We start from the raw sequence: 25,554 nt of genomic DNA, 5'->3' as shown, positions 1-25,554 counted from the left end.
TTATATGAAGGTTTATACATTCATTAACCACTCAAATCATGTAGGCCCCATTGATGTCACCGAAACATCTCTGACCCACTGGGGCAGGGACATGGAAGATTTGGCACTGAGATGTTGGCAGTGATGTGGGATTGTAATGAAATTATCTATATTTTTCCCTTCACCTGTCAGTGGTTTTAGTATTGCGACAGTTCAGTGTTTACTTCATGTTTGTGCTTGTCTCTTCACTTTTTTATCCCAACAAAGATGGATGCATATGGATAATGTTTCCTTCTGGGCACATTCCATATTCCAGTATCTGCAGCAGTAGTTTAAGGTTATGGGACATAAAACATTCCTGTATAGATCCACTTGTTGATTTCACATTTGAAATTTTCTCAAATTGGGCCAAAATTAATCTAACAGCAGCTGCATTTTACTGGTTCACTTCCTGCTGTTTTAGAACTCCTCCTAGATCATTGTTCACTGCTTGATGCTAAACTGTCACGAGTCTGCAACTATGTGGAGGATTTTAAGGACCGTAAAGTTGACCTTGTGTTGGCTTCAATGATTTAAAAATATAGTATTTGTTTTGCTCCAAGACAGTTATAGCCATTAAAGCAAAGCAGTAAAAATGAAACTGATCATCTAAGAAATAAAAGTCAAATGTAAGAGATGCACCCAAACACAACAAGTAACCCATACTGTTAATGGAGCCAGACTCTGGTCATTTGGGGTGTCACAGTTAAAGATCTTCAAAGCCCCTGCCCTTATGTACAGTAAATACAACTCTACAACATTTGTTTACCAGACCATTGGAAAATTAGAAGACTTACTAAGAATTTTTTTGATCTTGTGCCAAGGATACAGACATTGTTATTTGAGCCTCATTATCATTGTTAGAAGTCCTGATGTGCTGTAACAAGAAGCCATCTTGTAATTAACTATGCTCCCCGATGAACGACGGCTTAACAGTCAAACCTTGCCACCTTGTTTCCTGCCCAGCTTTGAGTATAGAGGTGGAAGTCTTCAGCTCTGGAATGAAGTATGAGGCATGTTTATCTCAGGGAGTTTGTAACAGGTTGTTCTATGAACATGAAGAGGTCCAGAAGACTGCTCTCATTATGTCTGTCAGGGACAAAGGCAGAAACATTTCAAAATTTGCTGCCAAATTTGATGTTGCTAACATGTTGCTAACAAAACCGACACTGCATTTGTGTAAGATTTGAGTACAGTCCAATTCAAGCCAATTACAGTCCAATGCATTGTATTACAATCAAATCCAATTAACTAAATTCCAAATTAGTCCAATTCATACAGAGCCAGTTCAAAACAAAGTAGCCTAGCTAAGGAAACCAACAGAATGCACTGAAATTTCTCTGTGATCCAACCTCCCATCCTGAGCATGCACAAGGCGACTGTGGAGAGAAAAAACTTTTAACAGGAAGAAACCTCCATCAGAACCAGAACCAGGAAGAGCGGCCATCTGCCTGGACCAGCTGGCGGCTGAGAGGACAGGAAAGAGGGGACAACAAGCACTGTAACACCAGGCCAGAGATACCTGCTGAGAGAGAGAAACACAAGTTAATGACAACAATGATGTCATATGTACATGGAGGGAGGAGAGGTGCATCATGGGAGCTCCCCCAGCAGGCTGGGCCTATAGCAGCAGAACTATGGGATGTTTCAGGGTCACCTGAGCCATCCCTAATTATAAGCTTTATCAGAAAGGAAAGTTTGAGCCTGATCTTAAAGGTAGAGAGGGTGTTTGCTTCCTGAAGCCAAAATGGCAGCTGGTTCCATAGAGAGGGGCCTGATAAGTGCCAGGAACACACTGCAGCCCTTTAATCATTTCTGTGAAGCTGATCATAGACTACAGATACAGCTACTTAGACTGAACATCAAGGATCCGACATGTAGTGTTTGAAAATGGCTGTTAATGACAGTGTGCTCTCTACAGCAGTTTCCTGTAGAGACCCAAGATAAGGATTTTAAATCACTGGCCCATCAGTAAGCAACTTTGAAGGATTTTGACAAAGACTGATATATTAATTAAAATCAATTCTCCTCTTGTCAGCCTCCCCTCTAAGTTAACATCTATGAATGTAAAATGAATTGTTTGAAGAGGTGTACTGTTGTGCTGTCCTGTGTGCGGGAGTTCCTGGTGAATGTGCAGAGCGTTGTGTGGTGGTTGGATTCACGGGTCACGAGAGGAGCAGTTGGTAAGAGGTGTGGTGTGAGCGGACAGTGGATAACACACAGAAATCACAGCTGCTACACTGCTTTAAGTGTGAACAGTCTGCTGGGACAGCGTAAGATATGGTGCTCCTGATGTGTGTGTTGTACTGTCACATTTGGGCATACATGTTTTAGTATTGAAAACATTAAAAGCCAAAACCAAAGGGCCCGTACCACACGCTTTGGTTTTAGGTATATCTCTGGATTGTGGCTGCTGCTAAATGGATGAAAGTGAATTATATGTATCCTAAATGCCAATCCAAGCTGTCTGTGTTGATCAGTCTCAGAGTAAATATAAGGCCCAGCTCCCAGCATGAGACGGACTTCTTCCGCTGAACAATAGGGTTTATTGTCTATTCTGTGGTGTGTGAATGGTGTTAGGTTGCAGCAGTCATTTCTATGTAGTGTTTGAATGGCTATGTTCTCTACTTCCTGTGATGAAAAGGAGCTTGTTCAATTCCTACAGTCACTCAGTGGCAGAACATAATGGGACATAGTGTTCTCTACCTGTGTTGAATCTTTTACTTTCTTACAGGTAACTGTCTTTATGTTAATTTCCCTTACATGAGTAGTTGTGACCCTGCAGATTGTGTCAACCACACCATCTGTTCTTGTCTGTGCATCACTTCAGTTATTCAGTGTTGTGTATTCTCTCAGTAACTGACTGTTTTTTTCTTCGTCTCAGAGTGATTTGTTAGAAACACCTGTGGTGTCATAAAATGACCTGTCAACACCTTTGGACCTTTAGACTAGTTACACAGCTAAGACCTAAATTCTTCCCAGCCTGATCAAATTACAGTTGATTTTTCTGGTTGGAAATATCAAATACAAGTTGTCATGTGTTGAAACTGCATTGACAAAGACCCCTAAGTCACTACGGTCATAGCTGAGTGGTATATTTTACTGATTGCATCAAAGCATGAGAAAATGGCCATAATTTAAAATACAGTGTAACCAAAACCTAAAATTCAATTTCAAATCACAGCAAAGGTCATCTCAAGGCAATTCAATCGTACAAGTCAAGCCAATTGTAGTTCAATTCATTGTAATAATAATCTAATCAAATCCTAATTAATTAATTTCAAAATAATCCAATTCATACATACAGAGCCAGTTAAAAAATAATATCCTAGCTAAGGAAACCAACAGATTGCACCGAAACTTGTCTTCAGTCCAATCTCCCGTCCTGAGCGTGCCTGAGGCGACTGTGGAAAGGAACGACTCCCTTTTAACAGGAAGAAACCTCTGGCAGAACCAGAACCAGGAAGGGTGGCCATCCGCCTTGACCAGCTGGGGTTTGAGAAGACAGAAAAGAGGAAAAAGAGGGGGGAAAAACACCATAACACCATTCAAAGGATACCTGTTGGAACAGGGAAACACAAGTTAATAACCACAATAATGTCACATGTACATAAAATCATTTGAGAAATTAAACGGGGAAAAAGGGAGCAAAGTGAGGAAAGGTGTGACATAACAGCCCCCCCAACAGTCTAGGCCTATAGCAGCTGACCAACCTATTGGTTTCATCTGGTTTCATAGATAAGTACAGCTGAGTATCATCAGCATAGCCATGGAAATGTATGCCATGCTGTCTAATAATGTTACCTAATGGAAACGTGTACAAAGTAAAAAGAATTAGTCCAAGCACGGAACCCTGAGGAACTCCATGACTTACTCTGGTGTATGAGGAAGTCTTCATTTACAAGAACAAACTGGAATCTATCAGATAAATATGACTTAAACCAGCCTAATGCAGTTCCTTTAATCCCAATAACATGTTCAAGTCTCTGTAACAGAATGCTGTGATCGATCGTATCAAATGCAGCACTGAGATCCAACAGGACAAGTACAGAAACAAGTCCGCTATCAGAGGCTAAGAGGAGATCATTGGTAACTTTCACCAGTGCTGTTTCTGTGCTATGATGCACTCTTGACTGAATCTTGACTGAAACTCTTCAAACAGATTATTTCTATGTAAATGATCACAAAGTTGAGCTGCAACTATTTTTTCAAGAACTTTAGACAAAAAAGGGAGATTGGATATAGGTCGATAATTAGCCAACACTTCTGAATCAAGAGTAGGTTTTTTAAGTGAAGGTTTAATTACAGAAACCTTAAAAGTCTGAGGTACATATCCTGTCAACAAAGACAGATTGATCAAATCCAATATGGAAGTATTGATTAAGGGGAAAACCTCCTTGAACAGTCTGGTTGGGATTGGGTCTAAAATACAAGTTGATGGTTTAGAAGAGACTATTGCTGTTGTTAGCTCAGAAAGATCAACTGGGCAGAAGCCGTCTAAATACAAATCAGGTTCTAGTTTTATTAATGTGTGTCAAACATGTTGATACACATGTTAATATAAAAAAGTTATTGCTTAAGAAATGTTACCATCATTAATTATATTATTGTTATTATTATTAATAGTAATTATTACATAGTGACAAGCATACATCACACAGTCAGTATAATCAACTTCTTGACCACAGAGATTTGCTTATTTTAAAGGCAGCACTGACTGTTTCATCTGCCCTTATGATGGCAGTTGTATGAATACATTTTGGTTCCTCCTACACTGTGATGAAGGGCAACAGGAACTCAACTGTAAAGGTCTGTTTTCCTTCTGCCAGCAAGTCAGGTTCATCTGTTTTCACTGATTAGGTACTATAACTTAGGCTGTGGCGTGCTGCTTGTATTCATAGCTGAACCTGTTCTACATAGTGGATAAGCATCATGCAGGGAGTATTTTGCATGTTTCAAAGCTTTTCAGATCACAGTAGGACTCTAAATAAGTTGAAACTGGTGTGATTCATTTTGTCTACTGTACACTTCTACCTTTGTTTTCCCATTCTTGCTGTCTTAACAGGCGGTATTTTCTGGATCCCATGCAGTATCGGATCTCACTGAGGTGGAAAAGGCAAGAATGCATTTGGAAAGCAGCAGTGTTCTGTGGCTGTGGCTGTGATCTAACTTAAAAGTGCATTTTGTAGAGAATAGTTGGAGATGATGCTCTTCCTCTGTACTGTTGAATTTTTTTCTTGGACTTACTGTAATAAAAATGATATTTGTTTAACTCCACTGATGTTTCTGCTTGACTGTGACACAGCAGTTGTGTGATCAGGTGTTTGATGACAGCTCCACTTTAACCTGCTATGATCTGGCGTTATGTGCATAATTTTTACTTTGAGGCCTGGAGTGACGCATCAACATTTTCAAACAACACTCATTATTTTTCGAAAGTATGGATAAAGAAGAGGACAAAGTCAGTATTTTACAATAAAGGCCTTGTTACTGTTTTAAGAAAGAGCTTCAGTGGAGCCTTTCAAATATTCCAGAAGCCTCTCTGCTTTTAAAAAACAAAGCCTTAGGTTGGGAAGGGTATAAGGTATTTTTCCACAGCAAAATGCTGCATCCAAGTAAATGTGCCATGAAAATGATGGCAGGTTGTACCACAACAGACTGTGTGAATATATATATATATATATATATATATATATATATATCCATCCATCCATCCATCCATGGGGTCCACCCTGGACAGGTCGTCAGTCCATCACATGGCCACACAGAGACAAACGAGAGAAACAACCACACTCACTCCTGGGGTCAGTTTCAAGACACCAATTAACCTGACATAACCGGAGTACCCGGAGAGAACCCACGCATACACGGGGAGAATATATATATATACATGTCTATATGTGTGTATGTGTATCTTTACATTTTCTATCAAACTACCAAACTTTATGCAATGTAAAGAGTAAAACACTGTCTCACACGTCACTGTATCTGTTGTGGATTGAGGTTGTTTAGTTTGTTTTAACAAAGGCACATTTTCATTTTCTTTTTAAATGCATTTTATTCATAAATTACATATACAATTTATGTTGATACGACATTTGCATCTGCCAAAAATGACATTGTTAAAAACAATTTAAGTTAAAACAGGAACATGTAGGAGTGAGAGGAACGGCATTATATCTGAGCTGTCATCACATAGGAGTCACTTTTTCACGTTTTTGATCAGCTATGTTTGCATATGGAACACCTAAAAGAGAAAACATGGCAGAGTTATTAGAGCTGCACACCACTTTTAAAATCAGTTGTGTTCAGATATATGACTGGACACGAGTTAAAATGGAACACGTCTTTGATACTCAACGGAACTAATTAAGCTGTACTAAATCTAGAGCGTGTATTTTTTTTCAATGACAACTAAAGGCACAAAGTGCTTTCCAGCACATCTTCTCAGCATTGTTAGGAAGTAACAACAAACATGTCAACTGCCACTATTGATATTTGTAGATGGTTTTCTTTTTTACAGAATATATGCTGTAAACAGTCATTTTAAGCAGTTTCTGCTGTTAGGTGTTTCCAGCTAAACCATAGAAGAAGCCACCAGCAGTCATGGGTAATACATAAGTTCTTTCATAGATGCCAGTTTTATCAAAACTGAAAAATGGAACAGGTAAACCTAATAAAATTCTAAATTGGATCTCAGATTAGAAGGCTCAAATGCAGCTTGCCAGACATTTCTGTGTTGTGCCATTTAAAATAAGAGGACAGCATGCTTATGTTTTCATTGAAATAACACCACTAATGCTACTGCTAATAATGATGTTGAAAATAAGAGTATAAGGATAACAGGGAGGACATTTGCATAGCAAGAGATCATATTCTTAGGAGTTCTCCATTTATCAGCAGTCCCTTAAGCTCATCAAAGTGTATTTCTGTATTGAAGAATGATTCTTACTTGACTTCATGCTGAGCTTCCCCTCCTTTACCTTGTCTTTCCTGTGGAGAGAACAAACCCAGAAGAGACACTTAATTGGGATTCCTGCAGTTAGCAAAGGGAGTGCAGGTAGCCAGTGCTGACACAAATGTTCTCAGTCATGTTAGGTGATTGCTGCTACTAAATGTTGTTAACTTGTCCCTAGGAATAAAAACTTTTTTTTAACCCTAACCTAATGCACCTTTAACACAAACATGTACTACAATATTTTCTGAAGGTATTTGCAGAACACTGGAGAACGCTGGAGCTGTGAGCTGCTCACAGAGCCAACACAAGCACTCTTCTCGGCTCATGTTTCTACACACACAATCTGTTGACACTCACTTGGCTTTGTATTTGCAAATGCACACAATGGTGGTTAAAATAGTGATGACAGCAACTGAGACCAAGACCGCAATCAGGATAATCCACTTGGTGTCTGTAAAACACAACAATGACAAGTAAGAGGTGAAGCCTCTGACTGCTACAGAAGTCAGAGATACAAAGGTCTAAACTCCACACTACAATTCCTATATTTCTTCTACAGTCCACACATTCCTTCATGTCCAGCTGTCATAAAACTGTGCGTAGCTTAAGTTTGATATGAACAATAAGCTGCCAAGTAAATGAGGAAATGGTCACTGCTTGTTAGCTGGTGAATTCCATCGGGACAAAGTGAAGCAGATGTTTTAGAAGCTCATACCCAGTTCGCCAGTCGGTATGATCTCCGTCTCACAGTCGGTGCCTTCGAAGCCCACCGCACACTGACAGGTGTATGAGCTGCTGTTGGCCTCCTTACATGTTCCTCCATTCAGGCAGGGCGAACTGAGACAGGGGCTCGCTGCAACACACAACAACACCTCATGTCTTTTTCCACCCTTTATGTCTTATCACTCACATCAGAATCTGACTGTTAAGACACCAAATGAAGGAGCATGCTTCTGCTGAAGCCTTTCACTCATTTTTACACTTTTGTACTTAACACTTAACTACAAACAATCTGACACCACTGCTGCATGCAAACGCAGATACAGAACAGCAGCCTCAGTTGGTGTCTCTATTACACACAGAACAGAGGTGCTTCCTTATAAAGAAGTCAGACTGGATCTAAGGATAAATATGATTTCCAAAAATAAATATTTCATACTAAAGTACACCATTGTGAGAAAATTAGCTTTCAAACATAAAGAAAGATGTGGGTTTCTTGTCCTCTGCATCCCCAAAGTTGACTTGGACTTCACTGCTCATACTCAGATGTTCTGGTGGTCATGAATAGAGTGAGGCTAAGTAAGAGTTTACACTGACACAATACATGATGATTAAGTTGTCATTTATGAGAGGTTTTCCTGTAGATACATTTCCCTGAACACTCACCTACTTACCCCAGCCTTTCTAAATATTCACACAAAGATTTCAGCAGGGGATGTTGGTCCCAAGAACATGACTATATGAACAGATGGATGTCCGCCACATTAATGTAATAAACACACACACACCTCTGTAGCAGTCTCGTTTGAAGTTATAGATGGCGCACACATGGCCGTCCGGGCAGGTCTTGGGTTGGCACACAGCACCGGTACTGGTACATTCACAGCTCTGAGAGCAGTCTTCAGTTACAAACTTCTCTTTTAGCTGCAGGATGGGGAGAGGAAGGAGAACATGAGCTCACATGGTGACACACACACACATACATGTTGGTGCTGTAACTGAAGGCAGCTCACTGGGTAGTATCTGTCGAGGAAGGTGCAGCCACACTGTGTGTAAGGAATGCAGGTTCCCTCACTCATGACGAAGCCTGCAGCACACTGGCAGCCCTCCACACAGGACACGGTGTCACAATCAGAGGGTGCAGCCAGGTCGGCACAGGAGGAAGGGCAGGGTGTCATACAGGACGAATAAGTGCTGTTGGCATCACACTGGAGAGCTACCAGACAGATACAGACATCCAATATGTGGTGTACAAAAGCTCTATTTTGTATATTGTGGCGCTGCATCTCAGGCTCCAGACCTTTATTTCTCTACACTTATATATGTCATGAAAACAAAGCTTTGTCTCAGACTAACATCGTCATCACATGATAAAGTACAGGCCTCAGTGCAGATGTATCGGTGCTCTCAGACAGTCACATCAGTATTCAGTAGCAAAGGATGTGAAAAGCTTGCAGTCCCTTTGGTGAACATCTATCTGACATGCTTTGTGTCCTGCTCTGTCCACCAGAATGCACCGTGACATCATCTTACCACAGTCCAGCTGCTGCCTCCAGGAGCTCAGTTCAGCTCCAGCCTCCTGACAGACTGCTGCGTACGCTTCGTAACTGGCACAGCGCAATGCCTCACTGCCTTGCTCAGCACACAGGTCAAACACACAGTCTCTGGAAGAAAACACACGCACACGCCATGAGCGATGACTCACAGCTGCATTTTATACACACACAAAATCAGTCTACTCACTCCTGGTAGGTTTTGGGTGGAAAGATGGCGTGGCAGGCAGCAAACGGTCCCTTTGAGTCAGATAGTGCCCCACACTTTGTCACACTGTTGTAGTCACTGAGCTGAGACTGAGAACAATCTGACGTCTCAAATCCTGAATCTGGATCAGTCTCCACCTCACGCCTGGAGACAGAGAGGACACTCAGCTTTGTGTAGGCTGACAGAGAGGGAGTTTCAGCAGTGTGACCAAAAGGTTGTTGCTGCCATCACCACATGAGCAATACACTGACCTGAGGAGGCCACAGTTACATCCACATTTCCCTGTTTCCAAGTCTTCAAGGAAGATTAAGGCAATCATTTTAATGTCATTAAAAGCATCCATGCGTCATATTTCAAGTTGTGAGAACATGTCCAGCAGAAAGTCGGCGAGGAATGTGTGAAAAGCCACTGCAGGAACAGTCCTAACTAAACTCTTCAGACACATTTGCTTCATTCTTCTACATATAAATCTGAGAAGCCAGTGACCTTAAACCACTTCTTGATTGTTAGAGGCATTTAAACCAGATATCTGGATGATAGCATGGAAATGTTGAACCTGCTTCAAAAAGACAGGCTTCTGCTTGTTATTTCATTAACAGAGAACTACAAGGCTGCAATAAAAACGTCCTTATTAAACAAACCAGATAGTTCCTCTTTGGAAGAGAGTAAAACAAACAAAAAATAATTATCTCCTGAAAGCCCATGATAAGCCAACTAACAGTAAAAGCTACAATGGTCTGAAGGAATCTTTGTATAAAAATGACTCATTTTCGCACTATTTGAAAATGAACAGAAAAGGTTTTCACAGTGAAAGCAATGACTTTGGTTGTGGTCATACCTGTGGGCGTGGACTGTGATAGGATGGTCATAGACCCTCAGCCCATCAGCCTGTCGGTCACTGACCCTCCAGGTTTCTCCAAATTCATTCAGGTTCCTGACCACTGTCCCATCTGGCTTCATGTACTCGTTTCTCGTGAGGCCATCATAATTCCCGCACAGTCCTCGAACAGAGTGTCTGTAGGTGCTAGGCAGTATGATCTCTAACATTCAAACAAAGAGGTGCAAAAGATGACAATGAGCAGTAAGCCAACAGAAGGGCTCAGTCAAGGAGGACAGAATTTTTACCTCCACGACTTTTGCCATCAAAGCGTACAGTCAGTCCAAAGTTGGTGGTGAGCTGCACCTGCTTGGAGTTCATTGTGATGGTTAAACCATCCACTGGCCTGATAGGAGGTGCCACACGCTCCCCATTCACCTAGAGGAGTATCAATATGATTGCAATATGCTTTTTATGAGAGGAAACACCCACACAAAATGCTGCTTTCATCAGAGACTCTCACTACTGACCAGGACAGCTCTCTTCTGTAGGAAGCGAACATCGACACCATGAACATCAATGTACATTTGATCCAGGAACGATACCCTCCTGTTACCCCCACGTCTAATGTTCTTCCCCCTCACCACCAGGGGAGTCAGGGAGCTCTGCAGATTGTGGTCCTGAGTCAGGACGTAAGTGTAAGGTCCCTGGAAGTGATGGGTGAACCCATCATATGTTCGGTAGTGAGGGTCGCCAGAGATACTACACTTGTCAAACTCTAGAGGGTGATAACGTAGATAGAAAGATCACACTGGGTCATGCTCAAAACAACACAAATTATTGTAACTCTGCTTTTGTAATCTGTACACATCTGATAATATAGCAGCTGTGACATAAGAGAGCTGGGCTCACTGGTGGGTTGGCAGAAGAGGTCTCCATACTTGTCCAGGGCACACAATGAATTTGGGCTACAGCTGTGGTCCTTACATGTGATTCCACCACCAGGGTTGCAGGTACACGAGTCAACACATTTATCTGTCAGCCACGAGTCTCCCACCTACACACACACACACACACACACACAAAGTGGATTTATTGACAGTACTAAGTATCCCTTACAGCAGAACTTGGAGATGAATGCCTCTGAATACAACAGCATACTGAGGCATGTGAGTCTGATGCTTTTAAAAAGCAACATCTTTCACTTGGTGGTGTACATGTCTATCCAACTCGAACCCTATCCAACAATGTGCTATCTTGATAGAACTCAACTGAGGTTCAGCCCAAATGCTGACTGTCATATAATACTATTCAAATCAATACATATCCACACAGCTAGCAGCAGTGTGTTTGCTGCTGAACTCACTTCATGGTACTCTCCGTCTGAGTCCAGACAGCCACATCTGTCCAGAGGAACACACTTGTTGTCACTGAGGACATGGCCAGCATCACACTGACATCCTTCCACGCATGCAGTTGGGGGGAGGTGGCAGAATATGGGGAAGAGGTCAGAGCATGTCGGAGGGCAGGGGGCGGTGCAGTCTGAGTAGTGGCTGTTAGGAGGGCAGGGCAAAGCTGCGGGGAAGGAAAACAATGGAGTCTAAGAGTACTATACTCATGGTCGGACTGTGAAACAGGGTGAGTGGAACTCACGGCAGAAGCTGTTGTTTCTCCAGCTGATTTGGACTCCGGCACTCTGACAGGCCTGAGCATACGCCTCCACATTGTCACAGAGCGTGGCCTGCATGCCGTCATACTCACACATGTCGTAGATGCAGTTACCCAAGAAAGCCTCAGGGGGCACCAGAGAGTGACAGGGCGTGAAGCGGTCGGAGAGGATGATTTGGGCACACTGAGCTTCATACAGCTGCTCCTCCCCTGTGGTGCAGTTAGGGTGGATGTCTGGACGAGTGTCAGGCTGACAGCTACAGAGAACAATGCTTGGATGATGCTTCAGTGGTGTTGCTTTGTCATTTAGCCAACATAGATGTATTTGAATTGCAGTGGTTATTTAACAAACTGGTGTCTGAAAAACTAAAACTGCACAATCAATGATCTCTCCTTTTTTATCATTTGCAAATTCAGCACACCCCAGTCCAGCAAAAAAAATTAACTGGATGAAATGCACACAAAGATATTCCAATAAAAACAGCAATTTTGATTTTTTTTTTTTAAATAAGCCATCAGATTACACAGATAATCACAGTTAACCATTTGCAGAGTTTGTTGGTCACTGACCCAGGATCACTGTCTCCCTCTGATTTCCAGCTGTTGCCCAGTTCAATCACATCCTTGGCTGGTTCCCTGTTGGGCATCAGGTTGTCATCAGAGGTGTTGTGGTTGTAGTTTCCACACATGCCACATACCTAGAGAACAAGGAACAAGGTGTTATATGTGCAGATGACAGAAAAGATCCAGATACAAGTCTCATCAGATCCACATCATGGACAATGAAATAAAGCAAAAAAATGTCTCGCTTCCTTCTACCTTGTCAAAATATTCTCCAGGAACAGTGACCTCCAGGTGATGGACTCCATCAAACTTCACCTGCAGACCAAAGTTTGTGTCCAGCAGACTGTAGGATCCGCTGGTTATCACTTTGGCACCAACCAAGTCAATAGAGAGGGGGGTTCGCACCCGCCGCCCATTCAACTAAGATAAGACAGAATAGATGTCAGTCAGTTGTCGCATCTTTCCTTGTTACTGTTTTGGAAGAGTGGACCTCCATAAATCAGACAGATGTTCAATACCAGAACTCTGCGGCCCTTCTGCAGTTCAACCACGGTGTCATGAGGCAGGTAGACTTTGACAGAGCGGACATAGGAGGCATCTGGTTGACCACGCTCCTCGTTTTTAGCCACAATTTTGAAGGGAGTTACCTTGGTGGTATTACACACCTGAAAGATTTAGAGAAAGAGTAAGAAACAGCAGCATACTTTTATTTTCTCTGTTTCCTAAGGTACCAGTTTCAAAATGGAGTGCAATTTGTGCACTGCAAGTGCAACTGCTGGCAACTCTGGAACTTTTGTCATGTTATGACATGCAGCCATGACAAAAGGAGAGTTGTTTGCATGAAGATACAAGCGACTGAGCTTTTCAAAGCCCAAGGACTTGGTGGAATAGAACCCGAAATTCAGGTTAGTTGGAGAGGGGGATGCAGAGCAGGAACAAAATGGAAAGAAACAAGGAGGAAGTTAAAACTTTGTCTTTTGATCACCATGGAAGTGTGCGATCACTGGCAGAGAAAATAGATGAAACTTATCTGCAGGAACAACTCTAACAGCTCTCTGCTCAGCTTTAAGACTATCCGGGCAGACAGAGCGCTAACAGTAAAGGAGGAGGATTACAGAGCTGGTTAACAACAGATGGTGGAATCCTGGACCTGGCTGCAGGAACAACTCTAACAGCTCTCTGCTCAGCTTTAAGACTATCCGGGCAGACAGAGCGCTAACAGTAAAGGAGGAGGATTAAAGAGCTGGTTAACAACAGATGGTGGAATCCTGGACCTGGCTGCAGGAACAACTCCAACAACTCTCTGCTCAGCTTTAAGACTATCCGGGCAGACAGAGACTGCAGACAGAGCGCTAACAGTAAAGGAGGAGGATTACAGAGCTGGTTAACAACAGATGGTGGAATCCTGGACATGTCACTGAGAAGGATGTTGAACTGCTGGCTGTGAGTTTCTGTCCATGTTGTCTGCTCACATCAGCTGAGTTGTTGCTAAGCTGCAGAAACAACACCCCAACCGACTGATGGAGACTTCTGGAGGTTTCTATTACGCCCTCCTCTCTGCTACACTTCAACTTTCTACATGTTTGCCAGTTGATTTTCAGTTTAAGTTATGTTGTTTATATACTTATAACAATAATTTTTACTGCAGCAATATCGTTGCCCTTTGGGGATTAATTCACTTGTGTCTTCTCTTGCGTGGTTCTGATATGCAGTTACCAGCCAGTCCAGTCCTTCCTGTTCTGTTGTTTGTTGTTTCTCAGTACTCTTCCTGTCTCTGTCTGCTCACCCCACAGCCGCTCTCCCTAAGCCATCTTCACTCACCAAGAAGGCTACCAGGTAAAAGGCAGCGCTCCCCCACCTATGCATCCAAGTTCTGCTCAGGGGGAATCATTGGCTTTCTCTCCAGAATGCTATAAGATGTTGATCTGACAACTCAAGGGGTCCTGATATGACTTATGTGGGATTTGGCACTACATGAATACAACTGAATAGAATATGAAACAATATATAGATATTTTTGTCAAGGTCACAAGTAAAAGCCAGATTTTTTCTTACCTCCACCAGCGTGTATGTGCAGGCACCCATGAATGTGTGCATCAGACCATCAAAAGTGTAGTAATGTGGATCTCCAGCTACATGGCACACTCCATTACCTGAGGAGGGAGAAGACACTCAGTAGGAGGTGAAAAACAGGAGGGGGTGGTACAGCTGTGGGTGTGAGTCTCTTGTTCAGATTACCTGTAGAGTGACAGTCCAGAACTCCGTCCACCACTTTGCACTCCTGGGCAGGGCTGCACTGCCACGGCTCACAGGTGACGTTGTCATTTCCAGCGCATTTACAACGCTCTGAGCAGTCAGTCTCTGAGAACCAGGTATCTCCAACCTACACATGCACAGTAATCCATTTTTAAAATCAATATCAAATGTTAATTGTCAATTTTCTGACAAAGAAAATCCTTCCTGTCAAGAATACTTACAGGTCTGTATTTTCCATCTTCATCAGTACATCCACACTCACTGAGTGGGACACATTTGTCACCACTGAGGATCAGGCCGGGGTTACAGACACAACCCTCCACGCAGGGCTGGTCACAGGAGCCACCGGGACCTGCAGGGTCCTGACAGCTGGGCTGTTGGCAGGCGGGGCCACATGGGGTGTAGTGACTGCCCGTGGGGCATTTCAGGGCTGGAGGGGGCGCAAATGAACACATGAAAACAGCATGTTTTTAGGTTGTAAAATACAAAGCAACACTCTTCACTCTCTAAATAGTAGTGTCAGTATTTAAATCTTTCCTTTCAACTTCTCCATTTTCAAGCAGTATCATGTCTTGCCTTAAATTTTAAATTAAGCCTATGTAGCAAAGGTAACATTGGTTTGTAGATGTTCTACTTGTATTTTAATTGTCATTTAGAACATAACCATTTTGTCATTTCTATTTTTGGAGACTGCAAACTTAAGCTTTGAAATGTCCACTACAGTGTATCACGACTGCATTTGGATGGACGGCCGTGACGTAGAATGTATAAACGACAGACGAGCCACAGTGGCATCTAAGTGGTTTTCATGGGCTGCAATCCAGCTTTCAGTTGTGGCCAGGATGGTCTTTTTGGCTGTGGAAGTGACCTTATTAGTACAACATGGTGGAGCTTTATGACATGCATCTATTGAACACTAATGACCCCAAAATGACTTGTGGGGAAATGTGCTGATTCAGCATTTTCATGAGTTAAGTTGATTTTGAATGGGAGTCAGCCAGCACAGGATAACCTTAGTGGTATTATGTGCTGATTATGCATATCACATTACTTAATGCATAATTTAATTTTGACATCAGCACGGCACCATAGCTGTTGATACCATTGAGCGGGACCCACTGCAGTCTTCACCCTAAACCATAGGTGTTGCTACTGATGACACTGTTACACCACAGGATAGCACTAGAGGAAATCATACACTAAGATAAATAAGCTTGTACCATACAGATACCTGCAGAGATGGATCTGCTCACATCCCACAGCTGTGGTGAGGTGTACAAACAACTGAAATGGCACCAAAGCACTCTGTATGCCCACTATTGTGACATCATTTTTGGGGCTCCGGCGTTCACCATGATAAGACAGGTGAACATAAAATTATCTCCACAGAGCGAGACACTTCTGCACCAGTCTCAGTTCTATTTATACATTCAATGCGCAGAACATTTGTCCACAATGATGGAGTCAGCAAATAAAGTTCAGAAAAAGATTAAAGCAGGGCTCTGCATGACAAACATGAAGCTCATGAGTCTCACATCTTTGCAAATTTCTGTGGTTATCAACAAAGGATCTGTTTTTAGCTGACAGAAAAGCCAGAAATGTGCCAAAGTCTTGAACACATTAAACAGAAGGAACAAACCCTAACCCTTAAAACAGAATATATTTAATAACTATTCTTACTGCAGCAATAAAATTTCCCTTTGGGGATTGATAATGTATTGAACTAAATTGAACTGAATTGAATTAAATTGAATTGAAGAAATTGGTCTCATGTAGAGTTCATCAGTAAGTGCTCACCACACAACTAAAAAGACATTGGACCTCATGCAAGAACATTTTCGTATTCTTATTCTAAATTTCTCTCACTTTTTTCGTAAGAAGGTCTCGTACGAACACACCGCGTCAGATTCAACAAACGCTCTTAACTTCGGAAAAAGTGTGTAAACGACCTGCGTAAATGATAAATGCCACCTGTGCGTATTTAAGTGCACATGTGCGAAGACAGTACATTTGCATACTGCACGCCTCAAATAATACCATATAAGGCTATAAGTTCTGCTTTCAGATCCAAAAAGGAAAATCTGTCATTTTTAGCAGTGCCAGCAGTGGAATTACAGGACCTGCTACAGCGAAGAAAGCAATTACGAGTGCTGTTAATTCCGTGTGACCTGTAGTTCGTGATGTCACAGAAATAAAGAAGAAATGGTTTGATATGAAAATGGCTTAAAAAAACAAACAACAAAAAAACGTCTCGCCATGGGCAGGCGCTCGATGACTGCAGCTAAAGCCGTCCAATCAGTTGATGCCTCATCATGATGGCATTTTGATGGGGCGGTCCATGAGGGTCTTCTGGCACCATACCTTCTGGTCTGCCTGGGCTGGTTCAGGTAGTGGGAGACCCTCATTCATGGCAATATTGTGCAAAACGCAGCATGCCTTCTATAGAGCAGCCCCCCCGAGCCCCACCCTCCCACGAGACACACCAGGCCTTCAGCTCAGTGCGCTCCACAACGGCATGTGTGCTTTGACGTGTATATGGCCACATTCGGACAGAGACGTTCTAACAACACAGTTCTAACAACTGTCCACCTCGAATTTCGTCATAAGAACTGCCCTTCCCCAGGGGAACCGTTTAATTTTGCATTCGCACATGATTCAGGGACCAACAAGCATGTCTTCAGACTACAAGCATGTCTTCAGACTACAAGCCTGTCTTAAAGACATAAAGACCTGGATGACTCAGAACTGTCTGCTTCTAAATTCAGACAAAACTGAAGTTGTTCTCTTTGGACCTGAGCGCTTCAGGGAGAAATTGTCTAGTTATACAGTTACTCTAGATGGTATGTCCTTGGCTTCTAGTTATTTTGGAGTTATTTTTTACCAGAATTTATCATTTGACGCACATATAAAACTGGTTTCTAGGACTGCTTTCTTTCACCTTCGTAATATTGCTAAAATCAGGAACATCCTGTCTCAGGGTGATGCAGAGAAACCAGTTCATGCATTTGTTACTTCAAGATTGGACTACTGTAATTCTTTATTATTGGGCTGTCCCACATATTCTCTGAAAAGCCTCCAGCTGATCCAAAATGCTGCAGCCAGAGTTCTGATGAGAACTAACAGGAGAGATCATGTTTCTCCAGTTTTAGCTCCTCTTCATTGGCTCCCTGTTAAATTCAGAATAGAATTTAAGATTCTTCTCCTCACATATAAAGCTCTTAATGACCGAGCTCCATCATATCTTAAAGATCTCATTGTAAGATATTTTCCTAACAGAGCACTTTGCTCCCAAACTGCAGGTTTACTTGTTGTTCCCAGAGTTTCTAAAAGTAGAATGGGAGGCAGAGCCTTCAGTTATCAGGCCCCTCTCTTGTGGAATAAGCTGCCAGTAAATGTCCGGGAAGCAGACACCCTTTCCACTTTTAAGATTAGGCTTAAAACTTTCCTTTTTGATAAAGCTTATAGTTAGGGATGGCTCAGGTAATCCTGAAACATCCCATAGTTAAGCTGCTATAGGCTTAGACTGCTGGGGGACCTCATCTGTCACACCTTTCCTCACTTTGCTCTCTTTTTCCCCCTGTTTAATTTCTCAAATGATTTTATGTACATGTGACATTATTGTGGTTATTAACTTGTGTTTCCCTGTACCAACAGGTATCCTTTGAATGGTGTTATGGTGTTTTTCCCCCCTCTTTTCCCTCTTTTCTGTCTTCTCAAACCCCAGCTGGTCAAGGCGGATGGCCACCCTTCCTGGTTCTGGTTCTGCCAGAGGTTTCTTCCTGGTTCTGGTTCTTCCAGAGGTTTCTTCCTGTTAAAAGGGAGTCGTTCCTTTCCACAGTCGCCTCAGGCACGCTCAGGAAGGGAGATTGGACTGAAGACAAGTTTCGGTGCAATCTGTTGGTTTCCTTAGCTAGGATATTGTTTTTGAATTGGCTCCATAGGAATGAATTGGATTATTTTGAAATTAATTCATTGAATCTCATTGGATTATGATTACAATGAATTGAACTCCAATTGGCTTGAATTGGACTATATTATTCCAATTCAATTCAATTCAATTCATCCATCTATCATCTACCGCTTATCGGGTCGGGTCACGGGGGCAGCAGCTTGAGCAGAGAAACCCAGACGTCCCTGTTCTACTCCGAGCCCCTCCCGGATGACTGAGCTTCTCACCCTATCTCTAAGGGAGAGCCCAGACACCCTGCGGAGGAAACCCATTTCGGCCACTTGTATTCGCGATCTTGTTCTTTCGGTCACTACCCACAACTTGCGACCATAGGTGAGGATGGGAACGTAGATGGACCAGTAAATAGAGAGCTTCGCCTTCTGGCTCAGCTCCTTCTTCACAACGACGGGTCGGTGCAGAGCTCGCATCACTGCAGACACTGCGCCGATCCGCCCGTCAATCTCACGCTCCATTCATCCCTCACTCGTGAACAAGACCCCGAGATACTTGAACTCCTCCACTTGGGGAATTCAGTTCAATTTTATGTATATAGTGCCTTGAGATGACATTTGTTGTAATTTGGCGATATATAAATAAAACTGAATTGAAGTGTATGTCCGAATGTGCGAAAAACCGACCCTATTCCTGAAAAGGTTATAGGAACTGCAAGGTGCATATTAGGCGCATTCCCACTGTGTGCAGTCTGTTGCTCCGATTATGTTTCGGGAGTCCAGCCTTGTTATATACAGAGTCAAATTAACCTTCAATAAGTGCATAATTCAAGTCAAACATAATAATGTCAGCATAATTATGGGGTATAATGTATATATTTATCTATGATAGCTTCAAAGTAATTAAATATACAATATATTAGTCAAGCAAACTAGATTCGAATAACAGCAGACTATTTTGCGAAACTCCTACGACAAGTGCTAATTCACTCCTAAATTCTGTTCCCACCTGAAAGACAACTTAAAATTCGAAAACCTTGGTGAATGCGCAAATTCTCTTAAATAACTCGTACGCAGGACTTAAGAACAAATCTGTTCATACAAACGGTTCTTGCATGAGGCCCAATGCCTTCCATACCGTAAAGAGTTCAGTCACACCCGTATACCCTCAATCCTTAAATCATGGTGGTAGTTACTCTTAATGAGGAAAACACTGAAGAATGTGAGTGTGGTTTCAATAATAAACTAGGCTGTAACAACACGGCATACTGCTGACAGCACTTCCGGTCACTGTGCACACATTCACTCAGACTTACGACAGAAGGTGTTGTTTCTCCACGGGATGGGGACTCCTGCAGCAGCACACATGTCAGCATAACTCTCGATGGCCTGGCACAGAGCCACAGTCTGGCCTCCGGTGGCACACATGTCATACACACAGCTTTCAAAGTATGACTCGGGGCGGACAACAGGGTGGCACGGCTTAAAGATCCCTGTAGTTGACATGAAATGTAGAGCTGAAAGCCATGTAAATTATTCACCATGGTAATAGGCTAATCGAATAAATTGTTAGATATATTCAAATGCAAACCATTATTTGGGTTTCCTCTGAGTTGACAATACATGATCTTAACATTTTGTAATGTATTGAAATGTAAATAATTTGTTTTACAATGTACTGATGTGAAATGAACATTCTGAGCTAATGGTAATTAATCAGACGATGTCCAGCTGTGACAGAGGGCGGAGGGGGGTCTGATTATTTTTCCTAAACAAACATGGGAAATTTGAACAGTTTCCGACGTGTTACACCTGATGGTGTGCTAACTCAAAATCAAGGTATGTTTTCTCATTTCTTATGTCTTGCCTCCCTCTACCACAGAATCCACCTTAGATTCAAGACACTCTCACTTTTTGTAACGGCTGCATTGGTCCACAAAGGAAAAGACAGAATTTCACAATCAAGACACAGAAATTGAAGGTTGACGAAAAGGACAAGGCCCCAAAATCATAAGTTTTTACATAAGTTTGCGAGGCTTGGCTTTGTGGTAAGACGTATTGCATCACTTCCTGTTGCTTTGTGTGTGCACTGTGATATTTCTCGCTCCTCTTGAACTACTAATAATCACCTTATTTCTCCCTATAATTTACACATCTTGCATAGTTAACTCTATCGCATACTTGTTATATTCTAACACTCACTCTGACAGATCTTTAGTCTTTATTTTTCACTTTTTAGCGGTGTGTCTGGTTCTCTAGCTTAGCATGGCTACCAGTTCTCTTCCTCCATCTCCTGCTTTCACCTGCTCCATGTGTAAGATGTTTAATTACTCCTCTGCCTCCTTTAGTAGTAATGGTACATGTAACAAATGTAGTCTTTTTGTAGTTTTGGAGGCAAGGTTATCTGAATTGGAAGCTTGGCTCTGCACTGTTGAAAACCACCCGATATGCAAGCCAGGCCCCTTTAGTCAGTGCGGAGCCAACTAGCGTAGTTAGCTCTGTTAGTCGTCCCCTAGCAGATCCCGAGCAGCCGGGACTTAAGAGTGGCTGGGTGACTGTCAGGAAGAGGAGTCATAGTCCTAAAGTCAAGCCCGTGGTTCACCATCAACCTGTCCACGTTTCAAATAGATTTTCTCCACTCAGCGACACACCCGCTGAGGACAAAACCCTGGTAATTGTCAGCTCTATAGTCAGAAACGTGGCATTAGCGACACCAGCGACCATAGTCAAATGTATTCCAGGGGCCAGAGCAGGCGAAATAGAATCCTATTTAAAACTGCTGGCTAAGGATAAGCGTAAATACGGTAAAATAGTTATTCACGTCGGCGGTAATGACACCCGGTTACGCCAATCGGAGGTCACTAAAATTAATGTTGCATCGGTGTGTAATTTTGCCAAAACAATGTCGGACTCCGTAGTTTTCTCTGGACCCCTGCCAAATCTGACCAGTGATGACATGTTTAGTCGCATGTCCTCATTCAATCGCTGGTTGTCTAGATGGTGTCCAGCAAACAATGTGGGCTACATAGATAATTGGCAATCTTTCTGGAGAAAACCTGGTCTGATGAGGAGAGACGGCATCCATCCCACTTTGGAAGGAGCGGCTCTCATTTCTAGAAATATGGACGAATTTATTAGTCATCCAAAAACATGACAACCCAGGGTTGAGACCAGGATGTAGAGTTGTAGTCTAACACACTTCTCTGCGGCTTCCCACCTGATGAAAAACTTTAACTGAACAAAAACATGAAACTATTAAATGTGGTTTGCTGAATATTAGATCTCTCCTTTGGAAGTCTCTGTTAGTGAATGATTTGATCTGTGATCAGGGTTACTAATCAGTCCTAGACCCAAGATTAGTTTTAGCTCTTTTGAATCTCTGATTCTCAGTTTTTCCCACCCAAAGTGGTAATCACAAAAACCTCTTGTGTTTGTTGTTGTGTATCGTCCACCTGGCCTTTATTCTGAGTTTTTGTCTGAATGTGTCAGTTAGTGTTGAGTACAGATAAAGTCATTGTAGTGGGTGACTTTAATATTCATGTAGATGTTGAAAATGACAGCCTAAATATTAACTTTAATTCTATATTAGACTCTATTGGATTTTCTCAAAGTGTTCACAGACCTACTCACTGCCTTAATCATACCCTTGACCTTGTGCTGACTTATGGCATTGAGAGTGAACAGTTAACAGTGTTCCCTCATAACCCTGTCTTGTCTGACCATTTTTTAATAACTTTTGAATTTACATTGTGCTCAAACCCCAGCTGGTCGAGGCGGATGGCCACCCTTCCTGAGTCTGGTTCTGCCAGAGGTTTCTTCCTGTTAAAAGGGAGTCGTTCCTTTCCACAGTCGCCACAGGCACGCTCAGGACGGGAGATTGGACTGAAGACAAGTTTCGGTGCAATCTGTTGGTTTCCTTAGCTAGGATATTAATTTTTGAATTGGCTCTATATGAATTAATTGGATTATGATTACAATGAATTGAATTCCAATTGGCTTGAATTGGACTATATTACTTAAGTGCCTTGAGATGACAATTGTTGTAATCTGGCGCTATATAAATAAATTGAATTGAATTGAATTGAACATTGCTTGACTATACGGCTTCTGAGAAGAATTTTACATATAGAAGGTGTCTGTCAGAGAATGCTGTAACCAGATTTAAAGAGTTGATTTCATCATCCTTTTCTTCACTGCCATGTGCTGATATGACAGAGGACGGCTACCTAAATGTTACTCCAGTAGAACTTGACTCTCTTGTTGACAGCACTATAGCTTCAATGCGTACAACACTGGACAATGTTGCCCCTCTGAAAAGGAAGATAATCAGTCAGAAGAGGTTGGCTCCTTGGTATAATTCACAGCTACTTTAAAGCAGTGGCGTTCCTCTAATTTAGAAGAGTCTCAATTAGTCTGGAAAGATAGTTTAATAACATATAAGAAAGCCCTTCGTAAAGCTAGAACTGCTTATTATTCATCATTGATAGAAGAGAATAAGAATAATCCCAGGTTTCTTTTCAGCACTGTTGCCAGGCTGACAAAGAGTCCAAGCTCTGTTGAGCCATGTATTCTTTTAACTCTCAGCAGTGATGATTTCATGAGATTCTTTATCAATATCAGTTGATCTCTCTGAGCTAACAACAGCAATAGTCTCTTCTAAACCATCTTCTAAGCCCCTCTCTTGTGGAATAAGCTGCCAGTAAATGTCCGGGAAGCAGACACCCTTTCCACTTTTAAGATTAGGCTTAAAACTTTCCTTTTTGATAAAGCTTATAGTTAGGGATGGCTCAGGTAATCCTGAAACATCCCATAGTTAAGCTGCTATAGGCTTAGCCTGCTGGGGGACCTCATCTGTCACACCTTTTCTCACTTTGCTCTCTTTTTCCCCCTGTTTAATTTCTCAAATGATTTTATGTACATGTGACATTATTGTGGTTATTAACGTATGTTTCCCTGTTCCAACAGATATCCTTTGAATGGTGTTATGGTGTTTTTCCCCCCTCTTTTCCCTCTTTTCTGTCTTCTCAAACCCCAGCTGGTCGAGGCAGATGGCCACCCTTCCTGGTTCTGGTTCTGCCAGAGGTTTCTTCCTGTTAAAAGGGAGTCGTTCCTTTCCACAGTCGCCACAGGCACGCTCAGGACGGGAGATTGGACTGAAGACAAGTTTCGGTGCAATCTGTTGGTTTCCTTAGCTAGGATATTATTTTTTGAATTGGCTCTATATGAATGAATTGGATTATTTTGTAGGTATAGTTAATGTTTTTCGGGTTTAGGTTTTCCATTAGAGTCCCATCTTTATGGAACTCTTTGCCTTCTCAACTGTAGTTACCTTCAAATTCCTCCTTGAAACTTCCCTTTTTGCAAAAGCCTTTGGACATGTCTGATGCCTTTATGAGACATTTTATCATCACTCATGCCCCTGTTCCTCTTGTAAAGCAGTCTGTATCATTGTTAAGAAAAGTGCTTTACAAATAATGATCTTATCATTGTTATTATTATGATTTGGTCTTGAGATGATGTCAATCAATAGCAACTACAATATAGCACAGAATTGAGTTGTCATAGTAAATAGATTGAAGTATTTTATAGAGCCAGACTGGCAGGACCAAGACACGATGCTACTTTATGAGTCGGGACATGAGAGGATGTGCACACAGCTGCTGTGACTGTGTGTGTTTCAGTCAGAGACAGCTTTGATGAACCTCATAGACCTCAGTTACTGTACATGTGGCTTTGAATGCAAGTGTTCCTGCAGTCTCAGGATGTGCACATTTGATGTGTGTGTGTGTAATCCAACCATTGAGGTCGGTGATAATTCCACAGCTGGTGGGCTTCTCGGCCTCTTCCTCCACCTCTTTATCACAGTCTTCCTGTCCTCCACCATTAGTACAGCTGGAGAGGAGAGGCAGTCATTAGAATGGAATAATATAACTCAGCATGTTTGTACAGCAACAGTGGGAACAAAAAACATGTCGGTGCAGAGCATCACATAATTGTAACATGAGCCGCAGAGATTTTTGGCTAGCTCGAGGATGAATCATTGGAAACCTGGAGGAATTTTCTCAGGAGAAGAAGAAAACTATTTTGCTGACTAAGATGTGCACCTTCTTGATTTCTGTGTTCAGTCAATTAAACACTTCCTACACAGATGTTTCAGATTTCAGATCTTGAATCAAATGAATGAGCTTTGTCTATCTTTGTTGGGTTGTTATCACAGGTATATCTGACAATCAAAAAACACAAATAAAAGCAAGAGGAGTGAATGAGAGAGGAGAGAGTCAAAGGGGCCAGAATAACACAGCAGTAAACGTGGAGGAAATAACGAGCTTGGGCCATTGCTCTGTGGTGTACGCACTCAGGCCGGGGGTCAGCAACCAGCCAGCTGTCTCCCAGCTCGTTGCTATTAGTAGCTGCTGTATTGTCTGGTTTCAAGTTGTCATCTCTGGGGTTTCCATTGAAATTTCCTGTGAGATAGGAAATATTAAGAGTCACTACACTGTAAAGAATGGATGAATCGCGTGAAAGCATGAAAGCATGAGGAAATAAAGCCATTGTTGATGTTAGGATCAGTCTGTGTTTAGAATCAGAATGCTTAAAGTCAGGGTTTTGAATTTCAGTTTAAATTTTTGTCTTTATCCCAAAACTTCAGTGCCTGAAGTAGAGAACATTAACATGATTCTTACCGCACATGCCACAGAGCAGGCCGTTGTAAGAGGTTGGCACAGTGACGTCTGCGTGGTGGTTACCATCGAAACGTACCCTAAGGCCGAAGGATGTCTCCACAACGACAAACTTTCCACTCAAAAAAATCTTCACTCCACTGATGGAGGTGACAGGTGGAATAACCACTGCCCCATTGACCTGAAGAGTCAGACTGATCAGTTTCTATACA

The 25,554-nt window shown here is 42.2% G+C and overlaps 1 protein-coding gene across 1 annotated transcript in view; it reads right to left on the bottom strand.

The window, feature by feature from the left end:
* Window positions 1-6,076: 6,076 nt before the first annotated feature.
* The window catches only part of zanl (zonadhesin, like), a 48,778-nt gene continuing 29,300 nt past the window's right edge, over window positions 6,077-25,554 (bottom strand). Inside the window, exons 30-53 of the mRNA XM_072376225.1 lie at window positions 25,346-25,523; window positions 25,018-25,126; window positions 24,460-24,554; window positions 19,979-20,155; window positions 14,984-15,192; window positions 14,745-14,889; window positions 14,562-14,659; window positions 13,025-13,171; window positions 12,762-12,926; window positions 12,513-12,640; window positions 11,928-12,199; window positions 11,641-11,849; window positions 11,187-11,331; window positions 10,805-11,052; window positions 10,583-10,712; window positions 10,296-10,497; window positions 9,440-9,601; window positions 9,230-9,360; window positions 8,710-8,912; window positions 8,485-8,620; window positions 7,692-7,829; window positions 7,334-7,427; window positions 6,971-7,011; window positions 6,077-6,265 (exon numbers count right to left, since the gene is read on the bottom strand). Coding sequence (XP_072232326.1) covers window positions 6,210-6,265; window positions 6,971-7,011; window positions 7,334-7,427; window positions 7,692-7,829; window positions 8,485-8,620; window positions 8,710-8,912; window positions 9,230-9,360; window positions 9,440-9,601; window positions 10,296-10,497; window positions 10,583-10,712; window positions 10,805-11,052; window positions 11,187-11,331; window positions 11,641-11,849; window positions 11,928-12,199; window positions 12,513-12,640; window positions 12,762-12,926; window positions 13,025-13,171; window positions 14,562-14,659; window positions 14,745-14,889; window positions 14,984-15,192; window positions 19,979-20,155; window positions 24,460-24,554; window positions 25,018-25,126; window positions 25,346-25,523 — 3,618 coding nt within the window. The 3' untranslated portion in view covers window positions 6,077-6,209. The remainder of the gene's footprint in view (window positions 6,266-6,970; window positions 7,012-7,333; window positions 7,428-7,691; window positions 7,830-8,484; window positions 8,621-8,709; window positions 8,913-9,229; window positions 9,361-9,439; window positions 9,602-10,295; window positions 10,498-10,582; window positions 10,713-10,804; window positions 11,053-11,186; window positions 11,332-11,640; window positions 11,850-11,927; window positions 12,200-12,512; window positions 12,641-12,761; window positions 12,927-13,024; window positions 13,172-14,561; window positions 14,660-14,744; window positions 14,890-14,983; window positions 15,193-19,978; window positions 20,156-24,459; window positions 24,555-25,017; window positions 25,127-25,345; window positions 25,524-25,554) is intronic.

The sequence above is a fragment of the Leuresthes tenuis genome, unplaced genomic scaffold (assembly GCF_036924035.1).
Source record: "Leuresthes tenuis unplaced genomic scaffold, fLeuTen1.0.hap1 SCAF_22, whole genome shotgun sequence".
Lineage (NCBI taxonomy): Eukaryota > Metazoa > Chordata > Actinopteri > Atheriniformes > Atherinopsidae > Leuresthes > Leuresthes tenuis.
The sequence above is the reverse complement of the archived record's forward strand: the minus strand, read 5'-3'. Positions and strand labels throughout refer to the sequence as shown.